We start from the raw sequence: 19126 nt of genomic DNA on the forward strand, positions 1-19126 counted from the left end.
AACAAACCAGTTTTTTGCTTCGGTGACTGCTGGTAGAGAAGGGGATCCTGTCTCTAAATCCGCTATCTCAAGGTGGATTGTCAAATGCATCACACTATGCAACACTCTTGCTAAGAGAGAACTGCCCTTCAAGCCTAGAGCACACTCTATTCGGGGCACTGGGGCATCCATAGCTTTCATTGCAAATGTTCCCCTTGAGTCCATTTGCAAAGCGGCAACGTGGAGTTCTGTACACATTTTTACAAAACACTATTGCCTAGACACTCCTCCTAGATCTGATTCTCAGGTGGGACAAGCAGTATTAAGACATCTTTTCACTACTGTTCCTTCTCACAACCCATCTCCAACTCCGGGTACTGCTCTCTAGTCTATGCAAAGAATGTAATTCTAAACATATTAACAGACATCAGAAGAAATGCATTACGCACCGTAATAGCATTTCTGATGGTTGTATCTGCTTAGATTCACATGTGCCCACCCTTCCTCCCCACTCGGGTGGAAGGAACATAGACATCTTACTACTTTCTCTCTTCATGTACTCACTCACAATAGCCTTGGGGCTCCCTCGGAGCGACCTCGGCAGGTGAGGGATTTCAGGTACACCACACGTCACGATAGGGATAGTGTTACAGACACGCTAATGCCGACGTCCCCTTTCGGTCCCCAAAAGACAAGATGCAATACTCTGCGGTTACCACTGGATGTCGGACCATATGCACAGCATGTGAATCTAAGCAGATACAAACATCAGAAATGCTATTACGGTGTGTAATGCATGTCATATGCTATATTTTCTGAGACAGTCTCAATTAGAGTATGTAAATAAAATGCACAGTTGCACTTACACTGTGAAAGAACTGCTCTATGTGTCTTTCAATTGTGATCAATATTTGTTTCAGCAAACAAGGTGACAGAGGATCCAAAGTCTCATCTGTAAAAGTGTCCTCAACAGGCTCAATGCAGTAGAATTGATGGCTCATGGGTTCCTTTGTTTAATCACTGAATCAACTTACTTAGGCTCTGAACAACATAGGGAACCAATCTTGTATGCCAGGGCAAGCAATGATTACTAGAGGGGCAGTCATTATGTCACGTGAGGCGGGTGAGTGAGTAATTCAGTCACTAAACCTTGGGAGGTGTGTTTTCCTAGGGATGGCAGTGGGTTAAGAAGTTTGAGCCCCTGTGAGGATTCCAAGACACTAAACGGATCACTTTGTAACAACTGCGTGAAAGGTCCTCATACTTGGTGCAAGCCCAGTGACGGATTGGGATTAACTCATGACAAAATGAGTTAATAATCCAACATTTATTCAATACAGGAAGTGACAACATCACCTCGCTCTCTACTGTGGCATTCCTCATGGTCTAGCCTATCACCATTTCTCTTCAACATCTACTTTACCCCTCTTGATCTCCTCCTCTCATTTCCAGTGCTAAACTGATGACGCACTGCTCTTCTTCAAGCTTCCCTCCTCCTCCCCTTACCCCTCTCTCTTTCCTGACTGTCTGACTGCTATTCAGGCATGGTGCACGGATAACTATCTCCGTCTTGATGCCAGTAAGACTCAGATCCCTCAAAGGGACTCCTGCTTCCCCCCCTGCCCCCCACTCTCTGGCCACCCTCCTTGGGTCCTCTCCCTTCACCAGTTTGAGGCCAAAAACCTTGGTGTCCTCTATGACGATTCTCTCTCCTTCTGTCCTCACATCGTGATCCTCGCCAGTAAATCCCACTTTCAGCTGCACCTCCTCAGTGGCATTCTCACTTTCCTCACCTTCCCCCAGAAACTCAATGTCGCTGGAGCTTTAGTCCTCTCCAGGCTGTACTACTGCAAAGCCTCTTCCTCAATCTGCCTCTCTCCTCCCTTCGCCCCTTCACCTAATCCAGAATAGGATTATCCTTGGCCTCAAGCCCAGGGAACCACCTCCCTCCAGCCCCAAATCCTCCCCACTGGTTCCCGGTGGCTGAAAGGTTCAAATTCAAGACCCTATGCATCATCCAAAAGGCCTTCTGGGGCCTGGGACCCGCTATCTCCAACTCGACTCTCTCTCCCAAAGTACCTCCCTGCTAAAGTCCTCCGGTCCACTAGCTCACTCTCTGCAGGTTAGATGCTTCTCCAAGCAGAGAGTGGGGGGGGGTAGACCTCTCACTTCGGCAAGTACCTCCCTCTGGAATGGCCGCCCTGCCTCTCTGACTTGAGCCGGACCTCATTAAGTTTCGGAAACTTCTCAAGACCCTGCTTTTCTCTAGCTCGTTCCCGCTCTCCCTCCCTTGCTGACTCCTCCTCTGCCAATGCGACCGGCAGCCTGGTCCTCTATGAACCCTACATGCTACCAGGCCCTCTCTTAGCAGTCCATGCCAGCACGCCCCCTCAGCTATTCACCCTCCATATTATCACCCCCCTAAATCTCTCCCACCCCGTCCTAGCACTTAGTCGGTGGCCCTCACCTCAAGCACCTTCTTGCACTTACCCCCTGGGACCTCCCTTAGCACTACGTAGCCCCAGGGCAAACTCTATCCCTTCTTGCACTTCTCGTTACTGCACTTGCACAATATGATTGTCACAAGACCTAGTAGGACTGTTATTGATGTTTATTGCTATTTGCTTTTTTCCCTTATCCCCTCCCCTTTTCCCTTGTGGCACCTAGAAACGCTCTTTGTTGTATAGGCAGGCACCTTACACACATTCAATAAATAAATTGCACTTTCCTTTTTCTGATTAATGTCATGGTTCATAGAATTGAACCATCTTTCATGAGAATGTTGCGTACATTTTCCTATTTTATTATTTTCCAAAGACATGCATATTCTAATTCAACTGTTCTGTTTTGAAGGCTCTACAAATGATGATGTTCTGATTGTGCTTCTTTGCCTTGATGTGATGCTTACCAGACGTCGAAAACAGGTATCGCAGCAACGAGCACTGGCTTTCATTAAGCGGCTTTCCACACTTGCTCTTCATGTTCTTCCTAACTCCAGCATTGGTATCCTATCTACAAATAGGACACTGTTGCATGTAAGTGCCTATAGATTTGTTTTATTTTCAGTATTGATGGTAGCCAAGTTAAGAAATCAATAAATACATTCAAAGGCAATGGGAACATTGAAAGAATACCTTTTTACAACATATTATGCTTTTGTTATCCAGACATTCCCAAAGGCAGACATCCTTCTTGATAACGAGTCACAAGGAAGTGGAATTTATCTCCCTGAAATGGATGAACCTGAATTTTGTAACGCCCAGAACACTGCTCTGTGGGAGTTGCATGCGCTGCAGGTGAGCAACAAAGTATTATCTGTAGCACAGTTTACTCCTGTAAAAGATCTGTTCTGTTAATGGTCCATAAACGACTTCTAACTTGCAGGTCCCTAAAAACTAGATGGCAGGAAAATCGATTCTACTCAAATGAAGCTATTTGTGTGCTGCAACATTCATTGTGTTTTTTTTATTTTTTTATGCAATAAGACAACGGATTACACATATTTGTGTATATTTTGCTATTTAAAGAAAGCAGGATTTGTGGACATCTAGATGGAGCTAGCTTTCCTTATATAGGAATAAGCAGATTATTTCTTTGAATTTTTTATATAGTTGGGGAGAGTTTTCACATGTCCTCTGGGAAGTTCTTAGGAAGACCAACCTGAAAATTACATGCAGGGTTTCCCTTAAGGTATTCCTGACACTCAGTGGTAGCTGGAAGAACGGTCAAGCTATCCCTCTTAAGAGGGCAGAGTGCCGGTACAATAGTACAACTTACACTTGCTCAATTAAAGAATGTCTTGGGGTGGAAGGATATCTCTGGGGCAACTCCTTTGTCTTGGAAGCAAGACAACACACTGCAGCACAGGTTTGCATCCCAATCCCGCGCTTTGAAGCCACTCGTGGTATTAAGCACGTTATAAATGAGCAATTATAATTCTAATTACACGGCATATTACTGAAAATCTACTCTTCTAATGGATTCCTTCCTTCTACGGATTTCTCATATATGATATTGTATTTTCAGGGCATCTGTTCTTAGGAAACTTTCTGCCACTTGGGGGAGCAGTGCAGCATCCAGTCAGCTCTGCCTGACGTCTCTGCGCTCCCTGTGCCGACATGGCATCGAGGCCAGTATATATCGAGGCACTGCGACCCATGGCATCGGATCCTTTTTTACACGCACTCTTGTTTGCTTCAGGAACATGCCCCCAAGAAAATGGCCAAGCCCGCTAAGGCCTTTCGAGTAGTGCTTCTCTTCTAAAGGGCTCTCGGTGTATATATAATGTAGCTATAAATAGGCAATCATAACATTTCTTTGAAGTGATGTTACTATCGCATGAACAATTACTGCACGATTAATCGGTTTTTGGCTTCTGCCAATCTGTCACATCTGTCATTCACAAAGTGTCACACCACATTATAATTGAAAATGAAAATCCCAAAATAATATTGTACACAATCGTTGAATATTCAGTGCATGTTATCATTAACAGCATAAATGTCCATACAGACATCTGGGAGGACAAACAAACAAACAAAAAGAACACAGGTTATAATGACATATTCACTTAGTAAATTATCTCCAAAGGTTTGTGACCTAACCTCATTCTTATGAGTCATCTCCATGGTACGAGATATGATTCCTCAATGTGATTCCCCAAAACCGTTAAGTGCCCACGTGCAACCGGAGCATAACACTTATTTATTTGAACATTTATATAGCGCGCAAACCCCTGGGGTATCTAGGCGCTTCAATTATGAGATTGCTTACAGGCATATCATTCAGTTTATTACAATGCAGAGGTGATACAACACTTGCATTCATAAGAGAAAAGGGGTCAGAATCTCTAGGTCTAAGCGCAATGCTCACCTCAAAAAACAAAATGACACTTCTGTTACCAAAATGTGTGCTTGGTCAACTTGAAACTGTTTGTGTTAACCATCACCAGCTCAAGACTTCTTTCCTACCTGGAGGAATCATTGAAGATCCGTGTATGTGAGGGGTTCCCTCTACTTCCAACCCGGTGTGGCCTTTCCAGCATAGGCTCCGGGTTGCATCGGGTGCTGCTGCAAGCACTGAGAAGCTCCGGAGACCTCCTCCCTGCCCCTTGATTGGCTGGGCATAGCCTCAAAGAAGATTGGAGGCCTTTAGCCGGCAGGTGATGCCAGCCCCTCTCCTATGGCCTCCTCTTAAGGACTGGTCCTTCCTTTCCCTTCTTTCCTGTCTGGAGGAATCATTGAAGATCCGTGCCTGTGAGGGGCTCCCTCCGCTTCCAGGCCAGCGTGGCCTTTCCAGCATACCCACGGGTTGCATCTGGTGCTGCTGCAAGCACTGACGAGGCCCGAAGACCGCTTCCCTGCCCATTGATTGGCTGTGCATAGCCTCAAAGCAGATTGGAGGCCTTTAGCCGGCAGGTGATGCCAGCCCCTCTCCTATGGCCCCCTCTTAGGGCTGTTCCTCCCTGGTCCTTCCTTTCCCTTCTTTCCTGCCTGGAGGAATCATTGCAGATCCGTGCCTGTGAGGGGCTCCCTCTGCTTCCAACCTGGCGTGGCCTTTCCAGCATGGCAGCCGGGTTGCATCGGGTGCTGTTGCAAGCACTGAGGAGGCCCAAAGACCGCCTCCCTGCCCATTGATTGGCTGTGCATAGCCTCAAAGCAGATTGGAGTCCTTTAGCCGGCAGGTGATGCCAGCCCCTCTCCTATGGCCCCCCTCTTAAGGGCTGGTCCTTCCTTTCCCTTCTTTCCTGTCTGGAAGAATCATTGAAGATCCGTGCCTGTGAGGGGCTCCCTCCGCTTCCAGGCCAGCGTGGCCTTTCCAGCATACCCACGGGTTGCATCTGGTGCTGCTGCAAGCACTGACAAGGCCCGAAGACCGTTTCCCTGCCCATTGATTGGCTGTGCATAGCCTCAAAGCAGATTGGAGGCCTTTAGCCGGCAGGTGATGCCAGCCCCTCTCCTATGGCCCCCTCTTAGGGCTGTTCCTCCCTGGTCCTTCCTTTCCCTTCTTTCCTGCCTGGAGGAATCATTGAAGATCCGTGCCTGTGAGGGGCTCCCTCTGCTTCCAACCTGCCATGGCCTTTCCAGCATGGCAGCCGGGTTGCATCGGGTGCTGCTGCAAGCACTGAGGAGGCCCAAAGACCGCTTCCCTGCCCATTGATTGGCTGTGCATAGCCTCAAAGCAGATTGGAGGCCTTTAGCCGGCAGGTGATGCCAGCCCCTCTCCTATGGCCCCCTCTTAGGGCTGTTCCTCCCTGGTCCTTCCTTTCCCTTCTTTTCTGCCTGGAGGAATCATTGAAGATCTGTGCTTGTGAGGGGCTCCCTCTGCTTCCAACCTGGCATGGCCTTTCCAGCATGGCAGCCGGGTTGCATCGGGTGCTGCTGCAAGCACTGAGGAGGCCCAAAGACCGCCTCCCTGCCCATTGATTGGCTGTGCATAGCCTCAAAGCAGATTGGAGGCCTTTAGCCGGCAGGTGATGCCAGCCCCTCTGCTATGGCCCCCTCTTAAGGGCTGTTGCTCCCTGGTCCTTCCTTTCCCTTCTTTCCTGTCTGGAGGAATCATTGAAGATCCGTGCCTCTGAGGGGCTCCCTCCGCTTCCAGGCCAGCGTGGCCTTTCCAGCATACCCACAGGTTGCATCTGGTGCTGCTGCAAGCACTGACGAGGCCCGAAGACCGCTTCCCTGCCCATTGTTTGGCTGTGCATAGCCTCAAAGCAGATTGGAGGCCCTTAGCCGGGAGGTGATGCCAGCCCCTCCCCTATGCCCCCCTCTTAAGGGCTGTTCCTCCCTGGTCCGTCCTTCCTTTTCTTTTCTTTCCTGCCTGGAGGAATCCTTGAAGACCCGTGCCTGTGAGGGGCTCCCTCTACTTCCAACCTGGTGTGGCCTTTCCAGCACGGCAGCCGGGTTGCATCGGGTGCTGCTGCAAGCACTGAGGAGGCGCAAAGACTGCCTCCCTGCCACTTGATTGGCTGGGTATAGCCTCAAAGCAGATTGGAGGTCTTTAGCCGGCAGGCGGTGCCGGCCCATCTTCTAAGGCCCCCCTTTCAAGGCTCCTGTCGGTTCCTGGCCGGACTTTGTTCCCCCCTCCCCAACCCTCATTCATTCCTACTCTGACACATCAAGTTGGATTCATCCTGGACTTGGGGGCTCCCTGTGACTTTGGCCTGGTCTACCTGAACTCAAGGTAAACATGGAGTCTCATGTGAGTAGGCAGTTCACCTACTTTTCATCACACTGGGACTTTACATCTGCAGCTTCCTATGGTTTAACTGTGTTCAGTGTGCCTTGCTTTAGTATCGAATATAGGCGTTTTTTTTTTATCTGCAGCCATTTGGGCTGGATTAGCATAATGTTTCTCACCTTTTCCTCCCCTCCTCCTTTTTGTCTCGCACTTATTTGCTCTGTTCGTCTTTCCCCATAGCCCCCCCTCCCCTCTCTCCTTTCTCCATGTAAAGCTCTTGCATTATTGTAACGACCGTCGGGCACGTGCAATATTTTTTGTCATATTTCTTGTAACAGTCTGTATTTCTCCTGTCCTGTGTTGTACCACAATACGCACAGCAAGTGTCCGTTCTGAATATACCAATGCTTATTGTGAGAAACCCAAAGGTGTCTCACTTACTAGTCCCGGGCATCTGTCATCCAGGTGGCCAGGACACGGCCATCGCTCTTGGATCCATTAACTGGGAGAGGACCAGTGGGGGAGGATGCCCTGGGTGAGGGGTCTTTGGGGGAGTGGAAGTGGGACCCCGTGGATTGAGACACGGTATCCCCTTCCTTGCAACTCCTTTTCTTACAATGTAACAGACAACCGACTAACACCAGATCAGTTTACCTGACATGTCCCAACATACACGGGTCAGGCAATTGACAATAACCATGCACACCTGACGGCCCTTTACCTTCCCCACTGGGTTAAGGCAGAGCACAAAAACGCACTTCGAGCAAGTCGGAATACATGAGGAGACAGCTACAACAAACCGGCAGTACAAAGGGAGAAGAAAAGCAGTGAGACCTGGAAGGACGACGGAGGGCGAATTGCGCTTGCCCTTTTCAACTCAGACCCGCAAAGCCCCCAGAAGGGAAATAGTAAAACCGGGAGATGCAGTTGGTGTGCAGAGGTCAATGGTACATGGGGGGGGGACTGCTGCTTTGATAACGCAGGCGGAGAGGCAAGCTGGCTACCGTGGTGCTATCCTTGACTTCAGGCAACAAAGGAGGACACCGGGTTCAGCACAGCCGGTGAGTCGGAGGAAGCCGATGTCAAACAGAACTGTGTTAAACCCAAGGTTACGAGTAACAACATTTTGAAACCAAGAAGAAAGGACTTGTGTGTATGTTTGAACTTTAAAGAAAGCCCAGTTCAGGTCCAGGTGCAGAGGGTCCGGTGCAACATGGGCGCTCATTTGAAAGAGACTGACCCAGACTTGTTTTGAAACTACAAGAACCAGAAGGCCCTAAGAAAGGGTGGCTTGAGGCGTCAGAGTGGTCCTACAAGGGTCACGTCAAATCCCTTGTATAATTGAAAGTCTCTGACCCGTTGCCAGGAGGAAAGCTAGGGAACCCTGCTTTCTGAGAAGATTGTGAACTGTGGAATAAGGCAAGTGTGAACCAGACAGAGGGATGCCGAAAGAAAACTAGGCGAAGGAAAGCCACGCTTTCTGATGAAAATGAGCAATACGTGAACTGTTAGTTATACATGAACTGTGGTAGCAATACATGAACTGTGTTTAAAGAAAAGCTGTAGTGAACCCGATGGAGGGAAGCACAAATTGCTAGGTAGAGACAAAGCCGAGCAAATTGTGAAATTAGCAAATGTGAGCCCAGTTGAGGGATGCCTCCGAGTTGGGGTGAAGACTAATACACCCGTGAACATTGTGTCGACACGAGTAAACCTGGCCGAGGGTTGTCCACAATGAGAAGTTGTTCAAAAGGACATTAAGACTCTAGAAAATTACAAGCTTCACTTGAAAGGCCGTATTGAACTTGACGGAGGGAGGCCCGAGTTGCAAGGAGGAACTGAGCCTGGCGGAGGGCGATCCTAGGGGCGAAAAGCAATTGCCCAAAGTACAAGACTATTGAGCCAACGTTTGTTTGTCTTTGTGAATCAGCAGGCCTTCTAAGGCAAGAGACTTTTGCAAGAAAGAGAGTTAACCTCTGAACATTTTTTAGATCATTGAACTGGAACTGTGACCCTTGTGCTGACGAGGTCCAGGAGTGTGCTGTACTCAGAAGTCCTGCCTTGTCCCTTGCTTAAAAAACCAGCCTGATTTATCATTTTGTGAACACTTCTTTCTTTTCTGGTGAACATTATCCAACGCTCTTTTTGTAGTGTAGTAGTAAGGATTGGCGATATTATATATTTTTTTTAGTATAGGCCCTTTTTATTTGATAAGAGGACACTAGGACTGCCTTATTATTTTTTCATGGTCGTAGCTTGCTTCCATCTTAGATTTAGGTTTAGATTAGACATTTATCTCACCCATTATAAAGTTCAATAAACACCATTGAACTGTGATCACTTGTCTCTTTACTGTTGCCATGAGTTTCTTACATAATTAAGAATGTTAATCTTCTTGCTCACACCCTCCCTGCGTTGGAGTGCTTTGAAACACTTGTTTAAGTGTAGAGGCACTATATAAAAGACCAATAAATAAATAAATACCAAATCTGTGTGTAGAATAAGACATTATCAATACTGACCATGTGCACAAGGATGCCTGTTACGGCATGTAAATCAGTGATTCTTCTAGTGGTTGGCAGACTTCTCAAAATTAAAGAGCTGCAAAGGGAGAAGTAAAAAGGAGAACCAAGGTAGCCCTTATATGCGCTTTGCCTGTGAATCTAGTTCTAGCATGATTGCCAAAATATATTTCACAATTGTGTGCGCCCAGGTGAAGCATCTGAGCATTCATTCAAAAAAATATTTGTGTAAAATAATCCATAAAGTATTATTTGTGTGTTTGTGTAAGGAGTGCTAATTGATAGACGCACTGAACTGCTGGGGTAAAATTATCCAGATGTGGTATTCAATGTGACAGTTGAGCTCATCCACCTGATAATGTTGAGCTAAAATAAAATGTAATAGATAAACAAGAAATCCCATACACTGCGAGTATTAGCATGATTCTATGAAGCAGCCGTCATCTTGTAAAGATCGGCAACGAGTCGCAGGATGACGATTGATAATGGGTTTTGACAATAGTTCCTGTGTTTCTAGTATGCGTACAGGCTCTTACCTGATCTGAAGGCAGTATATGTTCCCTCTGTCTTGCTCACAAGTAGCGATCAATAGAACCTTAATGTAAGGATTACATGCCAGAATTCAATACAGTGGAAATGAAGTTTCACATTAGGTATAAGCTAAGTCAGGCGGGTGAATAGTCTTATGAGACCACCTGCTTTTGAAAATGAGTGGTCTACAGAAAACCGGGGAGAAAGTCTTTGCCATAAGAATACCTTAATGTGAAGGTTAACGTTATTGTGAGCGTGATTAAAGAATATGTTGTGCCAAAAAATCATTGCATTGCAAATAAAGTATCACATTAGCCAAGTTAGGTGGGTGAATAATCATGCATGGCATGGTTCATGGGAGACTGGTGGCTACTTGGAGTCATCAGCCTCAATTGGCGTTGGTGTCTTCTGAATCTAAAGAATCATGTTATATGGATGATATTGGTAATCATATTGGGGTGATGAGTCTCGCAGTAAGAGTCCTACTAATTTCCAATTAGTCTTGGTCTGCCTATCCGCAAGTACCAGGGCAGTGAAAACGGAAGTGGGAATCGCAAGGAAATCAACCTGATAGTTTCACATGACTTTTATATTGTACATGATTTAAAGGGGAGGGGTATTTAGATGCGTTTAGTCTAGAAAAATACTGTGGTCTATTTCTTTGTTGAGGCCTTTTTCAATTACTTTAAGTTCAAATATGTATCTCGCTTCATTTCTTAAGTGTTCTTTGGTCACATCTCAAATTCCGTTCAAATTTTCTGATTCTAGCAAATCGTAACTTATTCACATCTCCTCTCTGCTCTGTAATGCAATGTTGGGCCAGAGGGTAGTGTGGATTGTTGCTTCTGATAGCATATAGATGTTGCCGGATGTGCCGTCTGAGTTCACGCTTGGTGCTCCCAATATAAAACTTGTTGCAGACACACAAAATCACATAAATTACATATTTAGTTTTGCAATTGATAAAGCCTTGAATGTTCAATGTCTTGTTCATGTAAGTCTAAGTGCTTGTCGTTTTATTAAGGGCAGATTTGCACATGTTGCATGTGCCGCATTTGAAAAAAACAGTGGGTTGTTTCGACCACATGCCTTCTTTCTTTGGGGGTTCTTTCTCCAAGTACCTAGGGCTGATATGGTTACCAATACTTTGACATCTCGTTAGTACCAAATCTGTTTTGCAACTAATGTAGTCCTTTGTCCAATAGTAGAACATTCCAGTGTCTTTTGAGAATTCTGTAAATCTCATGAATACGTGCTGAGAAAGTGGTAACGACTCTTACTTTGTTTTGATGTTTTATGTAATTCTTCACTTTAGGCGTGAGTTGTTTCTCTGTGGTTCTAGCCCCAGATGGCTTTATCTCTACACTGTAGGGTTGTATCCTCTCAGTTTGAATCTGGCTGCAATAAGCTTTATTGCTTGGTCAAAAGATTCTTCTGTGCTACAATTTCTTCCTGCTCTGAGCATCTCTCCAATGGGAATGTTTTTTATCACATGATTTTTGTGTCCACTGGTTGTGTGTAGGACCGAGTTGACTTCTGTCAGTTTCCGAAACATTTTACTTTCTATCTTCTTATTAACAATTAATTTTCATGGGGGGTGCTGTTGCACTCCGACCAAGATGGCAGCTCTCTTGTAGAGATCCTGCGCCTGGGCCGTCTGAGGGCTAAAATTACCCTTTCCAACTGCTGCTGTACTCTCTAAGGGCTACCAGAGGAATCCTTATCCCCTCCTGACCCCGCTGTGACACAGAGAAGCCTGGAATTGATAGCCGAACTTCGACGCTGGGAGAGGGATGGTGGACGGGAGGTCGTCTGCACCGCCCATTCTCCGACAAATCCTGCCAGCTGTTGGGGCATGCATTAGCGATCATGGACACATCCTACCTGGATTTCAGATCACTGATGAACCCCTGATCGAAGCGCGGCACCCCCACTGTAAAAATCAGTGGGAAACCGCTGCACAGCCTCCCTGCTGAACCGGGGGGCGCCCGCCTTGCTGCAACATTGGGATCCAAGACCCACTCCGGAGGTGAGTCCTAGATAGGGACACCATTGGTGCCACGCTGTTTCGGCGGGATTGCTGAGTGACTCGCAACATCATACTTCATCCCAGTAGTGCCCGCAACTCGCTCCTTAATAACCTCTGTCTCCGCCCCTATACTTACGACACTCCTCCATCTGTCGGAACGCCTTCATCACCTCAAGTTGATTAACGACCGGCGGGACGCTCGGTGACAGCGTTGCAGCTCTGGCAGCTAAAACCTTGCACAACTACTCCTTCTGATTCCGGCCTGTTACCTCCTGGCGTGCCCCGTGTGCAAGCCTGCAAGGACCTGACGGCCATTTCCAATATTCTGGACTTCGCTTCCACCCTCCCAAACTGAACATTCATCGGGTGCACATTGGCAACCGGACAAGTTGCATGCTCCCAGTGATTATATATATGAACACTGTCTCCTTGAGTGGGCTAGGGCAGATCCCCCTAAACAGACTACCTTCACCACAATTTGCCAAGACTACCCTGCGATCACCCATACTGCCCCACTGGCTCACCACTTTGTCCCCTATCTTGCTCTCGCCTGGCTGTCACACCACCGAGGGCGGGACACACAGCCTTGAACGGAATTGCACTTCAGAGCCTGTATGACCACGACGCCTGCTAACCTCAGTGCACCTCCCTCCGTTACCCTTTACACCAGGCTTGCAGCCCATGATTACCGAAGGAGGGCCCAAAAACCAACACTCCATGAGCCAATATACTAAGTCTGTGCATAAGCCCTCAAATGCAGAAAGGGAGCCCGCTGTAGCAGAATCAGTCTGTCCTGATGGAACCCTCCGAGACCCTGCGCATGATGGCGTGCATGCAGGAAGTTTTCACCAAGGTAGATATGACCAGCAGTATCGACTCCAAGACACGCATGGACAAGACTGACCTACGCCTGTCATCTGAGACGAGAGTGGGCACGGTGGAAGACGATATGTCAACCATGAGGGCTGAACTAGCTACACTCTTCAGGCGTGCCCTTCAAGTGGAAAAAAAGAATGACTATCTGGAATCGCAGACCTGCCGTAACATTTGCATCATAGGAGTCCTGGAGTGCAACTCTGAACCCCCACTTCACTAATGGATAGAGTACACCCTGATGCCACTCCTTGGTGTAACACCTCGTTGTCGCCTCAATTTGCTGTCGAACGAGCCCACAGGTCCCTTGCTCCCAAACCTGGAGCCCCTCCGCGACCTATGTTTGCCAGAATACTCAGTTACCGTGATTGTGATGCAATCCTTCGGGCGGCACAGGAACAAGCGGACCTCATACTTGGCTCCGACAGGATACACATCTACCTAGACTTCTCAGTGGCCATCCAGCAGGAAAGGAAGTCCTTCCTCGCAGTGAAGAAGCGGCTACGAGACAACAACATGAAATATGCTATGCCATATCACGCCAAACTGTGAGTCGAATGGAGCAACAAAACCTACTTCACTATACCTGGCGAAGCTATGAAGTTCTTGGACGAGGCCTTCGGTCCGGGCTACGTAACTTAACGGTTGCACTTATGCCTCTTGACTACCCTTATCAATCCTTGTACCCTTGCTAGGCTCCCGTTGTGCAGTCAACTCTCTCAGGCTGAACTACTGCTGTCCCACCATCCACGACTCTTAAATGTAGATCCCCTACCCAACAGTGTTATCGTGGGCGTGGGCCATGCAACTACGTTGTAATGCATTGTGCAAAAGCTAGTTGGTATATATCCTTGTTTTCTCTGTACCAAAATCCTGGGAGGGCACGGGGGAACGTGTGCATCAGCTTCCCCATGCAATGTTGCGTATATAGTTGTGGGTGTTTTGTATGGGGCAACATTGCCCCATTTCAGTGGGTGCTGCGGGTGGGGGGTTAAGAGGGAGGAGTTGGGATTGTTCTACAACAGATAAAAGCACTTGGTACACACCATACACACGGGCAAGCAAGCTTTGGGCACTCAACGCAACACTGAGTCGTTGCACAAATTGTGTCAAAACTCTGAGGGCAATGCTAATACACAGTCTATATCATGATGGGAGATATTACCCTCCTAAGTTGGAATGTACGGGGTCTGGGCAACCCAAATAAACGTCGTAAGATTCACCTGTATGTGGCTATGCACAAGGTAAAAATCCTCTTTTTGCACGAGATCCACGCCCTTTCTACAACCTGTGAAGGGTTTACTAAAAACTGGGGTGCTCGTTGCTTTTAGACAACCTACTCCTCGCAAGCTAGAGGCGTCATGACCCTGGTGCACAAGTCCCTTCCATTCCAGTGTGAGCATGTGAAAATTGACCCTCTGCGCAGATATGTCATGGTATATGGGTCCCTCATGGGGAGGGAGTTGATACTAATGAATGTATACAGCCCCAAAGTGGATGACCCAAAATTCTACAAAGATGTGGTTGGTGAACTTGACCGGTACCCACAGATACCTATAATATGGGCAGGGACTTTAACACTATTCTGGACCCACAATTAGATGGGTTCTCCCACGCTCAGAGAGCTCTCACACGTGCAGCTGCCACTATCAAAGAGGGCATGCGGTCACTGAGACTTACTGATGCATGGAGGACACTACACGTAAGAGATCAATCCTATGCCTTCTACTCATCTGTCCACGACTCCTCCTGCATTGACTTGTGGCTTATCTCTGAGACGCTCCTTGTGGGGGGTTCTAGAAACATATGCTTCCCAGCACCTACTCTGACCACGCTCCAGTCATCTCCCCGACATTGCCGGCACCGTCTGGACCACGCAACCCATGGAGATTTAAATCTTTAGCACTACAAGATACTGTGTTTGCAACCACTGTCGATGAACATGTACGATTATTCTTTGAAGAAAATGTGAGGTCTGTCTTTACCCGGTACACTCAATGGAAACATTCAAAGTCTACATTAGGGGAATTGGAATCGCGTTGTCTTTGGAGTTCAGCCTTCTCAAAACAATCAGACATAACATAATGCAGTGTGAAGACAAACTCGTGAGAACTATAGCAAGGTCTTATTGCTGATCCCCCTTCGGCCACACTGACACAAATTAAAGAGGCATTGACACCTTCAAAGTACATGCTGATCACGAGGTAAAATTCTTTGACGTTCTGGCGGTGGCTAGAAGATATGGGGAGGGTGACAGATCCGGCAAACTACTTGCTCGTATGGCCCATCACGAAAACGGCAGCGGATGCATCTCGGCTGTGACTGATGCTTCTGGTTACTTAGCACACACACCCACTGCCATCAATGAGGTATTCACAAATGTCTACATGGACCGCTACACTAACAAAAACATGTGCACGACAGAGGAAGGTGACATGTTGCTTAACGCTCTGCCTCTCAGCCAACCTTCCCAGGACACTAGAGCCCTGCTGGACCGCCCGATTTCCCTTGCCGACATTACTCAAGCTATTGACCACTTACCTGCCGGCAATGCCCCGGGTACCGAAGATCTGACGGCTGAACTGTATAAATGCTACAAGGAGATCTTGGCTCCTCACCTTTTACAGCTGTGGCAAGAGTCGCTTAAGTCCCGAACACTTTCAGCCACCATGCGAGCGGCAGTCGTCATGGTTCTATTAAAATCAGAGAAGCCTGCAGATCAATGCGGATCCTACTGCCCCCTCTCCCTGATCAATACCGACGTAAAGGTGTTCGCCAAAATACTTGCTACCCGGTTAATGCCAGTTATGCCACATATCATCCATCTAGATCAATCGGGATTTATCTACGGCACTATATTTGCAATTCACAACATTCTAGCACAAATAGACCCTGGGGTCCAGGCAGTTGCAGCCACCTGGGATATCCAAAAGGCATTCGACTCTATCATGTATGTGGTATTGTCGGGATGTGAGTTCGGCCGCGGGTTCCTGGAGGCTCTCTCCCTCCTTTATTCATCACCGGTGGCCAGGGTCCATATGAACGGACGGCTCTCCCCACAGTTCACGATTGGCAGACGCACTCGCCAGGGGTTCCCCTTGTCCCCCTGTTATTTGCTATTGTCATCGAACCTCTGACAGTAATGATGTGTCTTAGATACAGGCGCCGCAGGATTAGGATGGTGAAAGAACCCTAAATAATTTCACTCTACACAGATGATCCGTTTCTGTACTTTTGCGACCCACAGGTACACTTGATGCCCATCATGCAAGACATCTCACACTTTGGAGAGGTTTCTGGGCTCTGAATAAATTGCAGCAAGTCAGAGCTCTCCTCCTTACCCCTCACAGACGCTAGTAAACCTCCTCAAGATCTTCAGGGCTTCAACTGGGCCCCGGAAACCGTTAGATACCTGGGGGTGACAATCGCACGAAATAACGTCTTTTTATGACCATAACTACAAGAAATATATGTCGCAATGGCGATCCAAACTTGCAAGCTGGCCTCATCTACCTATCGCAATAGCTGGCAGAATAGCACTTCTGAAACTGACAATACTCCCCAAACTCCTGTACCTGTTTCTTAATGTGCCACTGTGGCCTGGGAGGGCACTATTCCAGGAATCTACAGATTTGTCTGGCGCTCCGGCGCTGTGCGGTTGAAATGGGAAACGCTAACACAACCATATGATAGTGGGGGGGTTTGCTGCACCTAATTCTCTGCTATATTGGATGGCCGCACAAGCACATTCGCGATCCACTGGTTCAGGGATGACCCCCCCCCCTCCCTCATGTACAGCTCGAGAGACTCTTGGTGGGAGATCGAGATCGCCAGTCGCTGATACTCCCGACAAGGTTTGTGGACGAATGTAGCTTCGACCCTGCTAGCGTCACATCACAGGCCTGGCATAGAATCTGGAAAGTAATAGGAGTTTCAGCCCCATTCCATGAGGGCTTCCCCCTTAGGAATTGTATTGCCTCCTTACCGCAAGTAGATCCTGGATCCTGTGGGGTTTGAACGCAACATGGGTTCAACGCACTGGGTTCACTGTTCGTAGAGGTTAACTTCATCCAGTCCTCCGATGTACCTGGATTGGGGCATGGCAAGACCTGCAATATGCAGGCGTACGCAGGGCTTGTGGGATTGCTTCCCAGTCGTACCCGAAAATGACTCTTTGCTGGGATATGTGGAATCTCCGGGTGACAACCACAGACATGTCGCCATTATACTGCCTGATCCAGGCCCACTCCGTCAAACCACATTATAATACATGATCCAAATGGTCCGCAGACCTCCAATTAGAGGTGAACGATGACCTCCGGTCTGTGCACACAAACGAACAAAGTGTCATACAACTCCCGATTCAGACTGATACAGCTAAAGGTGTTGCATCATTATCACTAGACCCCAAGCCGACTCTTTCTGTTCTCCAAAGAAGGTACCGGGGCATGTCCACGCTGTCTATCTCCCAATGCCAAGTATTTCCATATGATATGGGATTCCCCCCGACTCACGGCCATCAACAATGAAGTATGTGCAATATTGTCTGAAATGGGCTGTAAAACGGTTGACCTCTTACCCCTATTATGCCTGTTTCACATCTCCTACTCGACTGGCATGTATAAATGTGTGCGACTGTGTCTCCTCTTGGCTAAAAATGGTATCCTACTGCGCTGGGCTAGTCCACATCCTCCCAACAAGGACCACTGGCTAAAGGACGTAGTGTGGGCAAACGACATGGAAGAACAATAGGCACATATGCAACCACCCAATCCCGCCCCAGTGATATATGGTCTCCACTTAAATCATATCTCCTGCGCACAATGTCAACATCCGATGCATCCACAACCGGACAGGCCACATGAACTGTATACTTGCGATGAGCGGCCTCCCTCAACATAAAATGATATCAATTGCCATGCCTCATCCAATGATTTACTCTTGTATTCTCCAACCAATGTCTGATTCCGCTTGAATGTAAATGCCAATTGCACTGACCTGTATGCCATTAATGTTATCTCACTGTATGTGTGCCATGTCTTGGCAAGTGTGCCAAAAAAAAAAGTGTAAAAAATAAATATATATTATTTTCATTTTCAATTATGGGGGATTCCTCCCGGAAGTGCCGTGGCACCTGAACTTCAACGAGGAAGCCATAGAGCACATTATTACGCACAATAGAAACTCCCCAACCCTGGGATCTGATGGTCTTTATAATGCAGTCCTTAAACTCTATCCAAAATGATGGGCTCGGCTTTTGAGTTCTCTTTTTGAAGGAATTCTAGGAAGAGCATCAATTCCGGCGAGTTGGAAGGTGTCGATTGTTGTACCAATTCACAAAAAGGGTCATATATCGATTCCCACCAACTATAGGTCAATTTCACTGCTGGACATTCCTTCAAAGATCTTTGCTTCCCTGCTGTTAAAAGACCTAGTTGGCTGGGTGGCAAGTTTGGGTAGATTGGACCCGTTGCAGACTGGCTTCCTCATGGGGATAGGAACTAATGCCAACATTTCGAAGGGATTGTGTCCTCCGACGTACTCCACATCTATGACAGCTAATCACCACAGCTGTGTTGCTTTGGAAAATTGTCTGCGTCCTGCATCAATGACGTCGATACGCTCCCTCGAGGGCCTCCGTCGAGCCGAAGTCACCGGATGTTAGGAGTAGGACACACGACGCCAGTAGCCTTAGTTCTGTTTTTTACGTGAACGTGTTTGCTTCAGAGATCTCGGCGCGCCTCGGTTCTTCTGATTTCTATCAATTCTTCGAACTTGGTTGTTTGTGAAGATATCATGTCTTTGCCGTCTTCTACCCCGCGGCAGGATTCAAGAAGTGTTGGGACTGCGGTTCCCAGATGTCGCTTACGGACCAGCACAACGTCTGCCTGTGGTTCCTCGGCGACGACCACGCCACAGATGACTGTGACAATTACCAGTCTTTGACGTCGAAGGCCTTCCCGGAGCGGAAGAAGCTATCTGTAGGTAGGGTTTCCAAACCATGAAAGTCAAA

At 47.6% G+C, this 19126-nt stretch overlaps 1 protein-coding gene across 1 annotated transcript in view; it reads left to right on the forward strand.

Annotated features, from left to right (window-relative positions):
* Positions 1–19126, forward strand: part of NOC3L (NOC3 like DNA replication regulator) — a 775720-nt gene that overhangs the window by 561338 nt on the left and 195256 nt on the right. Inside the window, exons 17-18 of the mRNA XM_069611339.1 lie at positions 2833–3014; positions 3147–3275. Of these exons, the coding sequence (XP_069467440.1) occupies positions 2833–3014; positions 3147–3275 (311 nt within the window). The remainder of the gene's footprint in view (positions 1–2832; positions 3015–3146; positions 3276–19126) is intronic.

Source organism: Ambystoma mexicanum, chromosome 8, assembly GCF_040938575.1.
Source record: "Ambystoma mexicanum isolate Mex_15411 chromosome 8, UKY_AmexF1_1, whole genome shotgun sequence".
In the NCBI taxonomy this organism is placed as follows: domain Eukaryota; kingdom Metazoa; phylum Chordata; class Amphibia; order Caudata; family Ambystomatidae; genus Ambystoma; species Ambystoma mexicanum.